This window comes from Athene noctua, chromosome Z, assembly GCF_965140245.1.
Source record: "Athene noctua chromosome Z, bAthNoc1.hap1.1, whole genome shotgun sequence".
In the NCBI taxonomy this organism is placed as follows: domain Eukaryota; kingdom Metazoa; phylum Chordata; class Aves; order Strigiformes; family Strigidae; genus Athene; species Athene noctua.
Genome location: NC_134077.1, coordinates 65,016,866 through 65,032,465, shown reverse-complemented (window position 1 = coordinate 65,032,465; position 15,600 = coordinate 65,016,866). Strand labels below are relative to the sequence as shown.

The 15,600-nt window shown below is 36.6% G+C and overlaps 1 protein-coding gene across 5 annotated transcripts in view; it reads left to right on the top strand.

Annotated features, from left to right (window-relative positions):
* Nucleotides 1-15,600, top strand: part of CCDC171 (coiled-coil domain containing 171) — a 148,034-nt gene that overhangs the window by 124,555 nt on the left and 7,879 nt on the right. For 4 of the 5 annotated variants that reach the window (XM_074933256.1, XM_074933252.1, XM_074933253.1 and 1 more), the window contains one exon: nt 1,766-1,918. In XM_074933256.1, the coding sequence (XP_074789357.1) occupies nt 1,766-1,918 (153 nt within the window). Of the gene's footprint in view, nt 1-1,765; nt 1,919-15,600 lie in introns of those variants that run through there. The other variant, XM_074933254.1, reaches the window with a different exon arrangement.

Sequence of the window (15,600 nt, the reverse complement as noted above, 5' to 3'; positions counted from 1 at the left end):
GAGTTGGGATGTACTGGAAGGGGTGTGTGCCTAGGGATGCATAAATGCTACCTTCCACATTGGTAATGAATCATTAATAGTTGAGAAATTGCTACCTTCTGTACTAAAAAAAAAAATCTAGGTGTCTTAGAAAAAGTACTTGCCATGTCTGAAAATAAAAGCTCATGAATGAATACCTTTGTCCTAGATTGAAAATTCTCAAACTCATTAGACAAGAGAACAAACAAAATAGCTGAGTTGAGCAGCAAGGAGTTGATAACTGCTCTTTTAGATAATTGCATGGATTTAGATTGGCTCTGGAGATGTAGGATGAAGCTGTATAGGTTCACTAGTTTTGTGGTAGCAGAGGTAAAATGAAGGTGAGGAATCGTCTCTATGCATTCTAGTTCAGTCATACCTTTAAATATCATGGGAAATAATCAAAGGAACATGTAAGAATTTTTTCTGTGAGATTTGAGACAGTTTGTTATGATGCATTGGTGTAATCCTTGTTTATGAGTCACAGGCCCAGTCCATAAACCTGTTTTAACATATGTCTAATTTTTAACATGTGGGCAGTTGCCATATGAAGACTCTCAGGCAGTTTTATATGGGGTGTGAGATATATCCATGTTCTTGCTTAGTATAGTTTGTGAAGAGCTGCAGCATTTTAGTCACATTGAATATGGACAAAGAATTTTAAAAGCAGGATCAGAGCTGACAGCGGCGGACTTAGAGCTGTGTGAGTACACTTTCAGATGAGCACCATAGTATGTAAAACATTCTGTCTGATGAGAAAAAGATATGGTGATGTTAATTTGCCACTGTTGCTTTCTACACTTGACAATGAAATAACTTGATTGATTTCAGCTATGTTAACTTTTATTCTGAAAAGCAGTAGTGTGTTTCAGAACAAAGAACAGTAAAAATATCTGTGAATGCCTGTTTGTGGTACTAAATTTATTTTTGCCTGTACCGCAGACTTACTTTCAGAAGGCCAAGTTCATATTATCTGTAATATGTTCTTACAGTAGAAACTCGCTACAGGTCATTTCAGAAGGGAAAACTATAATTTATAAAATGTGATTAACCAGTTGTAAAGAAGACCTATAATCTCAACACTGTTAGACTATTTAGGGTAGATATAAATACCGGTATTGCCAAATCATTTGTACTCTCTTGTGCTGCTAACTTTATTATCAGTCTGATCAATATTACACGATTGGGACATTCTACTACATACATGAAAACAATTCTTTTTTCCCAGCTATATTGTAATCAGATTATTTACTTTCACAGATCTGTAGGTTTACTGTGTCTGTGATCTGTGTTTATTGTGTCTGACAAATTAATTTTTTTTTTTTAACATGGAGTGGGAGAATTAGTATTTCAACTCATTTCGAAAGTATGAACATTTACCTGAAACTGTGTAGTGATTCTTTGTAAACAGAAATTGAAGTTGCACTGTCTTGTATTTAAATACAGCAAAAAATGGTATCAGTTCCTCTATGCAGTACTGCATGTTTGAAAAGAGCTCACCAAAACACATTCTAATTACCCTGCAGAGTCATATAGCTCCAGTACTATTAATAGTTAAGATTTTAGAAGGAATGCAAAATCCTTTTTAATGTTTAAGTCCTGAGACTGGGATTTTCCGTGGCTTCCAACCTTTGTTTCATTTCTCTGATTAATAAAAGCTAGATATTATGTAATGAATTTGGATATATGGTATTTGGCATTTAAGTATAGCCTGCCTAGCACTGATGATTTATTTTACTTTTTAAAGGCCATGATTAAAAGTTTTATGGATGTCTACCAACTTGCAAGTTCCAGAATTGACATGTTAGTGAGAGAAACAGCATCTCGTCAGCTTCACACTGCAGCCCTGAAGTCCAAGCTCCAACCAGCCTCTCTTGATGAAAGTGAGAACTTGCAATTGGTAAGTCTGCTTTTCAAGTAATTTTTGTCATTTGGATGTGGTATACTAGCCAGCATCTCCCTTCATGCTGCATAGTTTCTGTAGTGAAATACAATAATATTTCATTATAAACATAGAGCAATAAAACTAATGTAAACAGAAACATTCTGAGACTTTTTCAGAAAGAAAGGAGGGTGGTGAAAGTTAACAGAAGGATTAATTTTACTACTGTTATCTTCTACAAGGACCTGTTTATTGCTGCTGTCTCTGGAAAAACATACATTGTGATTTCTTTGGTTTTGACAGTACAATAAATGGTTGAATTTTGAACCTGAAGAATCTAACCATATCAAGATATAGCATCTGTTAGAACAAAATAACTGTGCATGCAAACGAAATGTTTATTAGGAGATGTGATGGGTTTTTTAGACAATTGCAGTTGCATATAATACTTCTCAGTAAGTTGCAGCGTTAAAATCCAGTTACAGAAATCATTTCTTGTCTAAAATATTGGTGCTCACAGAGACACTTGGACTTGTTTAAGGCTAAAAGGTGATTCTTCAGATCTAAGATCTCTCTCTAGGGGAATTACTGAATGCAGATGTATTTGTGTCACCCAGGCAGGAAGCCAGACGCATAAACTGTCATAAATATGTAACCAAGTATATCTAGAATGAGACTGTGTAGGCTGTGCAACTTGCATGTTTTTTCTCCATCTTTCTTTACTTTTCCACATAGGATAAAGGAGTAGAGTTTGGAGTTCAGGGTTTTTTGTTCTCCTCTCCTTCCTCCTTTATCTTCTTTTATTCTTGTGAAGCAAAGGACAATAAAGAAAATTAGGATTGTTTTTGAAACAGAAGATCTGTAAGAAGAGAGCCATCACTAATGCAAATGACAAATACATCAGCAAATGTATATTCAAAGACTGTGTCTGTGGTACTGCTTGTTTCCAACAGAACTACATTAATTTCTTATCTTGCTTCTAAATTGTATCAGCAGAATGGGAAATAGCACAAATAGAAGATACATTAATCAGTGCTGAATTTCAATTTTAAAGTCTTGAGATGCCAATTGTTGAATGAAAGCTTTGTTTTATTTGTGACTGCACAACCTTTCTAACAAACTAAATGAAATTGCTTCACTGAAATTGCTTCTTCTCTTGTCCAATCAGGCTTTCTTTATGTTTTCTACTAAGTTTACATGTGTCCTGCAGAGCCTGTGCCCAGTGTAATTGGGTTGCTCCTTTGCCTCTTATGATTGTTTTTGTTGTTTAAATCAGGATGACCACTTGTGGACTAAGGATTGGGAAGTCTGCCAAACCTGCTGCATCAAGGTTTGCTTTCGTTTGGATTGAAAGAACTTTTAGCAAAGATTATGCTAGTCCTGTCTATGAAGGGCTATGCAGTGGCTTGATACGTTACAGTGCAAACAAACACTGCCCCCCGGCTCTCTAATGCCTGTGATTAAATCCAGTGCTTTTAAAGTAATTTGTGTCTGCCTACAGTATCAATGTAAAGATGATACTTTTTACACTGTAGTAGGATTGGCCCTCTGTACAACTCTCTGGAGAGAATAGTTTTTCCTTTAGATGCAGTTTAATTTGAACCTAAGCTTAAACATTCATAGAAAGTGTTTTAAATTTTTTGCGTAAAGGCAAAACCAATGAGAGATTCTCTGATTTTTCATGAAAACAATGTGTTTATCCTATATTTTATAGTATTTGGGTGTTCTCTAAATCTTGTGCCTTATATTTGCAGAAGTTGCTACAGGCATGACTTTTAATAACTTAAGGCATCACAATTTTCCCTAGTGACTTATATTTTAAATTTTCAACCAATACTGTTCTAATTTTGAGGGAGAAGTTTTGCTCTAAATTTCTTTCTGTACTGAAAAGGTAGAACAGATTTTTTTGCTTGATTATTTTAAATGAAAGGGAGTAATGACTTTTGAGCATCTTTTTGGTTTCAGGATTCTACACACTTTGCTGGTTTCAATCCACCCTGTTCAATCATATATCCAGTTCTAGTAACATTGCAGGCAAAAATTTTCATGCAGGACACAAGCACAGTACTTGGACTGCATTAACTGCAGGTCTTCATATGTTGCATGTTTGTGTTTCTCGAACAGTAACCTACTCCTCAGTGCTGAAACACATTTTTGAAAAGTCTTTCAGGTGTATACCATGTGTGGACTCTTGCCTTGTAAGACTGGGGTTTGTCTCATTGTGTTGTGGCTGTCTCTTGATGTCTTGTATGTTAGTTGCATAAGGTTCTTGCCCTCCCAGCTGTCCATTGCATCCATGTTTGGGCCATTCATCTCTATTGATCTTTTCCACCTTCAGAAGGTATTGGTTTCCTAATTGACTTTTTTGTACTGAGATTTGCTAACTACGTTGCCTTTCTATTCACACCACTTTTTTTCATCTTTTGATTTGAGTTTTGCTGATAACTGAAAAAATAAAACTGATGCCATAAGGCAACACCAGTGATTCTGACTTCTCATCTTTTACCTAGTGCTCTGAATTGACATCTCCATTCTCCAGTCTGCTTCTAGTCCAGCCAGTTTCAATAGTGTTTCACAGTCAATAGTGTTTAGATTCTGAGATTGCTATGTGTGCTCATGCTAATGCCAGCAGAGAGGAACAGGTAGGGATATGATTATGATGGACAGAGGTGAGATGAACACTGGAAACACTGCTTACAAAGAGAATTATTATGTGGGGAGAAGGGGAGTCAATAGCAGAACGTCGCTGTACTCTTCATTAGTGTCCAGCTATCTGTCTGTTATACTCATCTCTTATGATTCTTCGTCTGTGCAGAGAAAGACCCCGTGCATTTTTCATTCTTGAAACTCTTTAAAATTTAGTATGGCTGAAATACTGGTTTTCTACCTAAACCTTATTTTTTTCTGTTGTTCCCTATTTCTGTATCTTTTCTGGTTGGTGGTTTTTTTTCATTTTTCCTGTTTTGTTTTTTTTTCTTTACCACACGCTTCTGAAATTTCCCTTACATTTCTGTAATGTGTGTGTGTGGGGTATTTCTGTTATCAAACCATTAACATTTTGTAATAGTCTTTCTTTGCAACCATCAGAGTTTAATTTCTGTGCATTTCCTTGCTTTTTAAAATTTACTTTCTCTGAAGTGCAAATACCACAGTCGCAATTCTGTCCTCCATAACTTGCTGTATCCCCACATTAAGGGTCACATCTGTAATTGGTAGAGTTAATAATAGTAAGAGTTCAGCTGTCACTGATACAGCCATATGTAGTCTTGACTATAAGGATGTAGCTGACCAGAGGAGGAACAAAGAAGCCAGCAGTCAACCTCTAGGATGCAATATGATGGAGAATTATTTCACTGAGCACTGAACTCAGTACTGAACTGTCACTGCCATTTTCTCCACGAAATTTAAGAAACTGTGTTTCCCTTTACATGTCTCTGCCTTTATACTTTCTTATGCTTTTCCTTAGGAAAGCTTAATGTTCTTAGAAAGTGGGGTTATTGGAAGTACTTCTCTGGTACTAACTGTACACATGATCTGTATGTAAGCAGAGAAGATACCAGCTAAAATGTTCATGTATTTCTTTTTCCTTGCCTATTTCTTGCTCAGCAATATCTAGTAATACAAACGTCATGAACTGGACTGTGCTTTATGAACACTTGCCAGTTACTTTAACAATACTGGATTCTACTGCTTTGATCCATTTTACTTCTTCAGATACTTAGTTTATTACAATACTTGCACTTTCATTCAGAGTTGCAGTAATAAGTAGGCTTTGAACTGAGACCTTTTAAGTGCTGTACTGTGTAATATAGTCGTAAAGAGTTACTGTGTGGGTGCTGTGGGGCAACATGTGGTATCATACGTATGGTATCTGCTGCCAAAGAGTTTGTTGCTGAAAGCACAGTGTTGTGGGGAGTGGATACAGTGACACTGTATTTTCCAGCATGACCTGATGGATATGAGGAACTGACATAATTAATTATGAAACTTCTTCAGAAAGTATTTTCATAGCTTTCAGCCCTGAGATTTTTGTGCCTGATGTCAGTACTGCTGTCAGAATTTTTAGGATTTAAAATATTCTGGTATCAATTTTGGCAACCAAAAGAAACCACTGTTAATGTTCCTAGTGGTCAGGTGTTTTACGGTCCTGAATGTGCAGTTGATCTGGTGATATTCCTTCCTTTTTCTTCTTTTACTTCAGAATCAAAGGAGAGTAGAAAATGAAGGGGGGAAATTCAGTAATTTACAAAGACAATGAAGAAAGAAAAGCTTTTTGTGCACTAGAGAAATGGAAATTTGGGGGGCCAAAAGGATAACTTTAACTGAAAGAAGGAAAAGGTGAGCTTCAGATGGGTGAGAAGAGTGAAGGTCTGTAAGAAGAGCAGAGTTCTCTAACCATGAGAACAACTGTTGACTTTAGATGCTTCTCCTAACTGGGGCTGAAAATGAAATCATTCATTGCTTTATGTGGCTTTGCATCATTCTTACTTTTTTCTTCCAACACAGTTGTGGCTGTGTCTGTCTGAAAATGCCTACTGATACCACCTAAAGTACCAAAAATACAGAAATTGTAGGTTTTGGTAAGGTGAGAGAATGCATGAAAAATCCATATTTATTGTTGAGATGCTAGCAACTGATATATGCTGTCATATTGTTGTGTTGAAGAACTCCATTAAGCAAAATGTACACTTCCCACTCAGCAGTCAGCTCTTCTCATCATCTACTTGAACCCTGTTCATGAGACAGAGAGAAAAGAAATATTTAAAACTCTGTATTTACCAGCTACCTACATCACTGACAGTTTCTTCCTACTTAGCCAGGCTGGTCAGGGAAGTTTTTTTACATGTCTTTTCCCCATACCCTTCGTTTCCTTATCACCAGTTCAGTTTGTGTTTCAAGGGTGAGACCTGCATACAACAGGGATGCAATGTCTTACATTTAGAATTATGAGAATGGAACTGAAGGGAAAAAAAAAAGCCCTATTTTCCTTTTCACTTGTTGCATAGGAGAAAGGCATTCACTCCATTGGTGTCGTGTTAAATGTCTTTGGTGTCTTTCCTGGGCCAGAGCCATATCTCTTGTGTTAGGACATGGAATGATTGATGTAGCTGGGGGAATTCGTCCCAGATGTTGCAAGAAACAGATAAGTGCTGGATGAAAACTCTGCTTGGGTTTTCCAGTACTTCAGGCTAGCCTGATGCACAGTTGAACTGAAAAGATTGTCTGAAAGATTTAGAATTGAACTGGTTTTGTGAAAGATTTGGAGATGCTAGTTCTTAATTTGGCTTGCAAAAAATAATCAGACTTGTTATTTTATTGTTATGCTCTGTCTTGCAGTGTTTTCTTGGCAATAGTCTAGGACAAAACTCAGTAAAATATGGACCTCAAATAATTGTAACTTTTCTTCAGTACTGTTAATCACAGTGTGTGGTTTATTTACTGTGAAACATGAATGTTCTTAAAGTGTTAGCAAGTAAAGAAAAATCTGACAGGCCCACAAGGAGAATTTCCCAACTGTTGAGATGATAATAGACGTGAGAGAGTGGAAATACCAGTTTGGGCAAAAACAGAAAGCTGTATTCATATAATATTTACTAACCTTGAAGGCTCTATCAGGCTGAATTCACAAAGCAGTAATCTCTTCCAGAAGCTATTTTTTTTACTGAAATATTTGCATTTTTTACCTGATTTTAAGCAGTTGGGTATTACTTGCCAACCTCGCTGCCGAGCCAAGGAATGTAGATATCCTAGTCCAAATGCTCACCTTGTCACATGATATTGCTTACAAAAGTAATAGTTGTAACCAAACAGTATAAAGCTTGTAGATTAAACTACTTGCTTATTGTATATTACAATTAATTAAAAAAATTAAACTAATGCTATAAATTGCATTATGAAACTTAGAGCAAGGTGTTCAAAAACAGTTAACAGTAATCCAACAACACATTTTCTATGCAAAAATTTTTTGATACTCAATATTCTAGGTATGTGAACTTTTAACTTGTCAGGCTATTGTAACATATTTGAAAATTATAGTAATTTGATTAAAATGTTGCCTATAAGGCAAAAGGTTCAGTTAATAGAATCCATATGTAATTAAAATGCAGAACTAAATGTAATCAGACCCCAGTGACTGGTGCCTTCATATTGATAGTTTTACAATGGCCTCTGGGGTTGAAAGTTTATGTTAAAGTTACTAATGTAGCTACACTCCAGAAAACGAGCAAGACAGTTTAGCCATTTCAGGTATGACAACATTCTGAAGTGGTAGTGACACAACAAAGATAGTTGATAGTCTAGGGGTATCTTCCACTGGCAGGTGGTAGAAGCGCAAGACTGGTGGAGTGTACTAGTCACAGAATTGAATTCAGCAGCAACACTGCTACATAAACATCTCCAAATGAAGGATCTCGCTGTGAGCAAGTAACAGTGTATTTTTTTAATAATATAGTTACTTAATTTGTGTGAATTCATGTTTGAATCATCTGAAAGTTACAGACACAACACTATGTACCAAGCCACAAAAGAAGTTTAAAAAAATTCCTGAACTTAAAAAAAAATAATTTTTATTTTCTCTGGACAGTTTTAAGAGTCGACATCCTGTGTTAGAGTTCTCTAATCATCACCAGCACAATTTACAATCAGAACACACAGAGAGCCAGTTCAGACCAGCTCATCTGTTGACTTTGGCAGAAGCCCTCAATCTCACTGTGTGCAGCTGCCACTTGAGAGCTGGGGACTCGGCAGAGAGCCGAAGGAGGGTGGGATACAGGATTGGTCAAGGCATGAACACATAGGCCTGCTTCATTTCAACAGCCGTACACTGCTTTTTTTATAGTCTTTTCATTTTACAGCCTTTTTTTTTAAAAAAAAAAAAGAAAAAAAAAAAAGAAAAAAAAAAAAACACCAAAAAACCCCCCCTGAAATTAAATGAGGACCTCTCATGAGCCACTGCGCTCCAGGCATAAGAAATTGTAATGTCTGGCTTCCAGAAACTGTCCCGTCAAAATGTGCTTCTGATTAGGTGGCTTAATTACAGCTGTGAAAACAATGTTGATTTAGGCCTCAAGATTCCAGTGCATGTCAGCCGTTATTAGCTAGCCTTGGACTGAAGCCACCATTTTAAAACTCTGTACCACTAAAGTCACACACTGCCTGACAACTTTTTATTTAGGCAGAAATGTTGCCAGAAGCAACACATTTTATGCAAAATATTTTTCATTGCGCAAATTTCAAATGTGACACTGTTGATGGACATAAAATGGGAAGTTACGGGTGGACTTCACCAAGTCCAAAACATAACTTTTGCAAAAAAAACCCCACCACCCCAACATCCCTCATCCACCATTTCAAATAGTTTTTATAAAGTTTGACTGACATAATGCTTAATTTTAATTCCTTTAATTCAGTTTTATTCCAAATCCAGCATGTTGGTTTAACCACCCAATTTTATTGCATCTAAATTTTCCTGACAGTTTCATTTGCTGTTGGGAAATAAAATTGCCGTTTTTGCAACATGGGAAATAATGGCTAGTTTCAAAACCAATATGTTTGAAACTTCCTTTGCCTGAAGCAGGTTAAGGCACACACTCAATTTACTTTAGGGGAAAAAAGCTCATTAAATAGTTTTTAATATTTTAATATAATTTAAGTAACTGCTTTCACAGTGGGAAGGCTTATTAGGCCCATGTATTTACACCTGCAGAGAGGTAAATGTTTGGGTAATTAGGTGGTTTCCAATACTTCAGCTTCTCAGCGTAGTTACAGAGTTAATGGTGTAAACACGGTAGATGGACACAATGCATTCGCTGCACTTAAACGTTACATTTCCACTTGTAGTATTTTGCTTTCAAGTGCTTAAGAAGGAGGCTTAAGTGAGGTTGGGTTTTTGTTTTGTTTTGTTTTTTTGTTGCTTTGTTTTGTCTGTTCTTAAATTCTCCTTAATGACATGAATAGGCTGAGGAATGTGAGTGAGGTTGTTGTGTGGGTGTTAGCTCTCGGCAGAGGCCCGGTGCTTTGGAAAAGCAAGATCTACATTCTCACTTCACAGTTGCCATGAAATTCCAAATGTCCATGCTGTGCGGTTTAATGGAAACCATGAAGTTCCTAAATGACCGCAGGTTTGTTCCGATGTTAAGCACAAAACAAATCTTTCAAGTCATTGGCTGAGTTGCAAAAAAGGAGGGTCATGTTTTCAGGAAGCTAATCTTCCTTTTTTTTCCTTCATGGTTTGCATTTCTATAGCATTAGGAATGTGTTTCTAGTGAGGTACTGGAACTACCAGCTCACAAACAAGGGTCCTCAGTTCCCAGGACTGAAAACAAGAAACTTGGAACCTGAAGCTGAATTAATCTCTTATCCTAAATGCGCAGGCCAGTGCAACAGTTGTACCTCCCGGAGAAACTAATTGGAAGTTGATTTAAAGAAACTAATGAGTTGGATAAGGAAATTAGTCTAAAGTATAGGTTCAATTCTGTTCTGTAAAAAATCATCATGCATTCATTCTGTGCCTGCAGCAGATTAACAGAGAAAAAGGAAGTGAATGCCTACACTTCATTTTGCTCAGTTTTTGGAGAAATACTGGAACGAGCTAGTCTTTTGTTTTCTTTGCAAAACGGTACCTGGGTTTTCCTGAAACTGAATATTTCAGAAAGGCCCCAGTTGCTGCGGAGGGCAGCTATGAGTTGGGAGACAGCCGTGCGATGACATTTTCCTTATTAGATGTCTTTGCAGTGGTCTTTCAAAATGTGTTTCATTGCTAATATGCAGTGTGTTTTATTTACCAACCACATATGTTTGCTGCTTGTTTTCTACACACCTCTGTCTCTTTTGCTTTCTCCCCGCACCACTCAAAGCAACATTTTCAGCAGATCAAGTTAAAGGAAACTTTTGTATATTGTTACATACACCTCTAGTGCTGCAGTAGAAATAAAAGTGTTGGGAGTGCTAGACAGGCTGTTATTTTGAGAACTGCATATTATAGAACAGGACATTTAACCCTGGGAAAAAGTTTTTACAAAAGAATAGAGCTGCGGACACAATTTTACTGGCTTTATAGAAGAAAAGGAACATTCTCTACAAAGGCAGACAAATTCACTTCTTTCCAGACTCAAGGACGTTTACTCAGGCCAGAGGGTGCTTCCTCCTCCCTTTTGAAGAAGTTATTTCAAGAAAGAGAGCTAGGAAGCTTCTATTATTCCTTGCTAAACTGAGGGTTAAACATAAAGGGAACGTCTGTTTGTTCTGAGACTGTGAATTCACTGAGAAATTTTTGGAGGGGATTAAAGCATAGCTGTGTCTGAATGAGTCTAGTTCAGATAGTTAAATGACGAGTGAATCCATGCAATCTAGATTGTCATCTTCCTGATATTTTCTTGACATTTTAAATTTAGATGCTATAAGGTATACTGTCGTAATTATTTTCATGTTCTGACACCTGTTTGGTTTTGTGTATTAAGCTAAGTATGTAAAGCACTTGTTTATAAGGAGAAAATTCAGTGCTGATCTTCAGGCATTAGCTTTGATAAACGGTGCAAAATCTTTAGATATTACACGTGAGTTGCAATTCAGTTGATCAGGATGCTAGGTGGAAGGATTTTTGTTGTCTTTTGTGGAGCTTCTTGTTTACTTTACCATTAGCTCACTGCCCAGTTCGCAGGGAAATAAAAGAGAGTAAGACCTATGGCACTGTTTCTGGGAGTCTGCCTCTTTGTCAGCCAGCCTTAGAAATACAGATATGTGCAGCATGCCCCCACTTACAATGTAGTATGAATAATGCTACATGCACCCATTAGAAAAGAAAAAGGAAAAACAAATTTGTGCTGACATTTAACTGGATTTGGCCTGGAGAACTAAGTTTAAACTATGTTTAAAATAGCAGGAAAGTAAGTATTCCCCTCAAAAGATGTACATTAAATGTTTTTAAAACAAAATCTCATGTTTGGAGGTATGTGTTTCCCTGTGGATGGCAGGGAGACGGCTTTCGTCCCATCACCGGAGGATTAAGTGCGAGCTAGTGGGCGTACACTTCCCTCTACAGGAGACAACTGTCTGTAATGTGGTATCTCATCTTAGTCTCTGCTTTTGGTGCACTGACTGGAAGGAAGGTCATGGGAGCACAAGGCTGGGTATCATCTTCACCCTTGGTCCCACCGCAGATTTCTCAGCCGTCAGACCTCACCTCACTTGTCCAGGTGGAGGAGTGGATCATCCACAGGCCAAAGGGAGATAATGAGAGCAATAAAGAAGGGTAGCTGTAAACCAGAGCAGTCTCCTTTACTTTATGCCTTTCTGGAATTTATAAAATCAGATTGGTTTTCTGTTGGTTTGTTCGTGCTCTTTTTCCTTATCTTCTCCTATAATTGTGAATGTCTGAATCCTTTTCAACTGAGAAAAAAAGAACAGCTTTTTCATTCCTTTCTGTGGCATTTTTGCAGTAGTGTGTTTTTGCAGAAATATGCGTGTTTACTGAATTCCATTGCCTGATTGTTTGCATTTTGTACTTTTAAGTATAAATGTTAATGCAAGAAGTGAGAAAAAAGACCCTTTAAAATATATTAGAGAGTATGACTTGGGATAAAAAGACAGGAAATTCAGAGTAGGGACATGAAGCATAATGCTGTTTTTAAATCATAATTTTATTCCAGTACTGTTGACATGAATTAAGGGCATAGAGTCAGCAAGTTACATCTTTAATGTTTATTTTTTACGTATTTAAGTCACACTGCTTAATATTTACCCAACATTTATTTATTTATTTATTGTTTTAAAATTACGTGTAAAAACTTTTTGTGGAAGTCTGTGAAACCCACATTATGTAGCGAAGGCACAGTTTTTCCGGTTGATCATGGTAAGGACGTATTTTCTCCAGAGACTAGGCTCCCTGAAGCAGTTTGGCCTGTTGAAGAAACTAGTATTTGAACAAATTTTGGAAATGTGAAATGAGTACACCATAGGGTAAAGAGCTTCATTGTCAGGTAAAAATGATGTTATCATGATAATAGCCTTGATTTTTCAAATAACTTCTGCTTTCTTCAGTTTGTGTAATAGTTCAATTAAAGAGATTTAGAAACAAATTTGCTTCCTGAGCTGTTACCTTTCCCATTTTACAAGAACTTGTTTCTTTTGTTGACTTGTTTCAGAAATGTTAACCTTTTGGAAAGAAAACCTTTTTTGTTAAGCATCAATTGCCTTTGGTTTTTTTTTTTTAATGGAAGGTGAAGTACCTTTAAAATGCGCAGTAAGTAATAAAATTTACTAAAAAAGTAGGCAAGAATAGTGTGGTTAATCACCAGCAGAGTTTCCATGCTGCATGTTGTGATATTAGGAAAGCAAAGTGACATTATCGTGATGCAGTGATTTCATTTCATTCTGTTCAGATGGTGTAACTGCTTCAATTCCAACAGCTTTTTAGAGAGGACCCCATGGAACCTTTAAAGCCACATTACTTTAAGACACCACACTTTTGGACCTGGCTCTCAACTGAAATTGGCCCATAACCCCATAATTCACTCAGTAAATGTCACCATAATGCTGACATTGCAGTACTTGCCTGTGTTAAATTTGTATGTTCACCAACATTTTGAAAGCCTTTTGTCCTGTCTAGGTGTTGCAGGTAATTTGACAAAGAAAGGCCTCTGAGTCCAGAGCCACAATAACGAATTAATTGTGTTGTATGTATGCATTTATGTATTGTCTGTATTGTAACTTAACCAGGACTTTGCAAAGCTTCCTGACACTTAGTCATCCAGTTTCATTTTAATTCATGCATGTCAAAACATCCTGTTGCTTTAGGAATTTCTAGTTTAATAATTTACTGAAGTTTACTACACTTTAAAAAGAGATTTTTTTTTTTAGAAGAGCATAATCTAATTGGGAGCTCTGAATAAAGGAGTTTAAGGTATCATTCTGGAATGTACAAGGCACATCAAATTACTGAAACATCCCTGTGTAAAATTTTTAAAGTTGTGTCATAACTTTCTTGTTTTACAAACCAAAAAGATGAGGATACCTCTTTCCAAGTCTCCTTCTATGTTCTTCATGACTCTTCTGATAAAAATTGTACATGTCCGATTGAAGTTTGTGTGTTGTATGTGGTGGTGGTGGTGGGTTATGATTTTTTGTTGTTTTGTTTTTTGTTTTTTTTTTAAACTCTTCTGTGCTTTCAGAACACACATTTGGCATATATACATATGAAAGGATGAAATTCCATTAGCATTTTTAAAATGTTGGTTCACATAAAATATGATTGGTATGCAGAAAGTATTAGTTTGATTTGCATAGTGGACTCACTCAAACTGCATGTTCAGCCTCACAGAAAGTGATGATCTAGTAGTACCTGAGCTAAGAGCAGTTCTTAGCGGCTGATTGTGCTCAGGAATCTAGTAAGTATAGAAAGTTCTCTTGAAGTAATTATCAGATTCTTTTTTTATTTAATTTCAGTCTGAAGTATAACTGTATATATAAATTTGGCCAAAACCAACAGAGACAGTAAACCTAGCTCACCCACACTCAAGTTGTTTATAACTGGTAAGCTTGATTCCTTGCCCAGTTAGTGTAATTTGGATCTTGCATTTACAAAAGACCTACGTGTTAGCCATCAACTGAAATTGAGCCTAAAATATTTTTTTAGGCTATTCAGATATCAACTGATATTCTATAAGCAATACTGCCAGAAGGCCAGCTGTTTTCCCTGACCATTAGTGTTATAAAACTACCCTTTAGAACTCTATTTAATACATACTGCTTCAGATTTGCATGCAGTTTGCAGGAGGAGTAGTAATTAATTCCCGTCTGAAGTTACTTCAACTAAGTTTTTGCTGGGGATGAATGAACATTAAAGTGTTTTGTTTGGATAAGCAAACAAAAGTTTGAAAACTCCCAAACCTAGAAGGAGCCAAATGTACTTCTTCCCAGTGAATCTTTCTCTGAGCTAGTTTATGGGGGAGGGTGTTGGAGCCCTTACCAGGATTTTGGCTGGGAGGTGTCAGGCTACACGTCTGCAGTGGACAATCCAGAAAATGTACACTGTATTGTCCAGCGCTTAAAAGGGTGGGACCCTTTGTCCTTCTAATAAATTGATGATTTTAATAATAAACATTCATTTTGAGCAAATGAAGTTGGCAGTAGTAATAGTTCACTTCTAAGCATGTGCTATGTCAGTAATTTTTTTGCTCTATTATTAGAGGATCTTTTTAAGAGGCTGCTCAGTTTAGTACAGTTTTACAGATGAACTGTGTTTTAGATTAGCCTGTAGCTTAATGCAAATGCAGATGTTCTTACTCAGCTTGCAAGTGTTTCTCTGTATTTTGGATAACAAATTACAGACTGTGTTTTTCAAATAGGTGCAGATAGGTTGCATAAACTGTATCAGTTTATGATCCTAATTCTGTTTTCTCCTAAGAGCTAACATAAGTCTGATTTGTTGGGGGATGCTAAAGGCTGTTAATTCATGAGATCAGTAATTCCCTTCTCACTTCAGGATTATGGACAGCACTAGATTATATTTTCACAACCAAGTGGACCAAAATCACTTTTTGCTCACCTGAAGGTTTCTGGGGAGATTTGCAATAATAATCTCCACTGGAGGTGGAAGAAGAGTCCTTGTGTGTGCCTGGTATTTCATTTTAATTCTGAGTAATACCATTTTCCTACTTGAAACCCAAGTGAAATATTTGCTACATTTTTTTTCATTGCTGCAA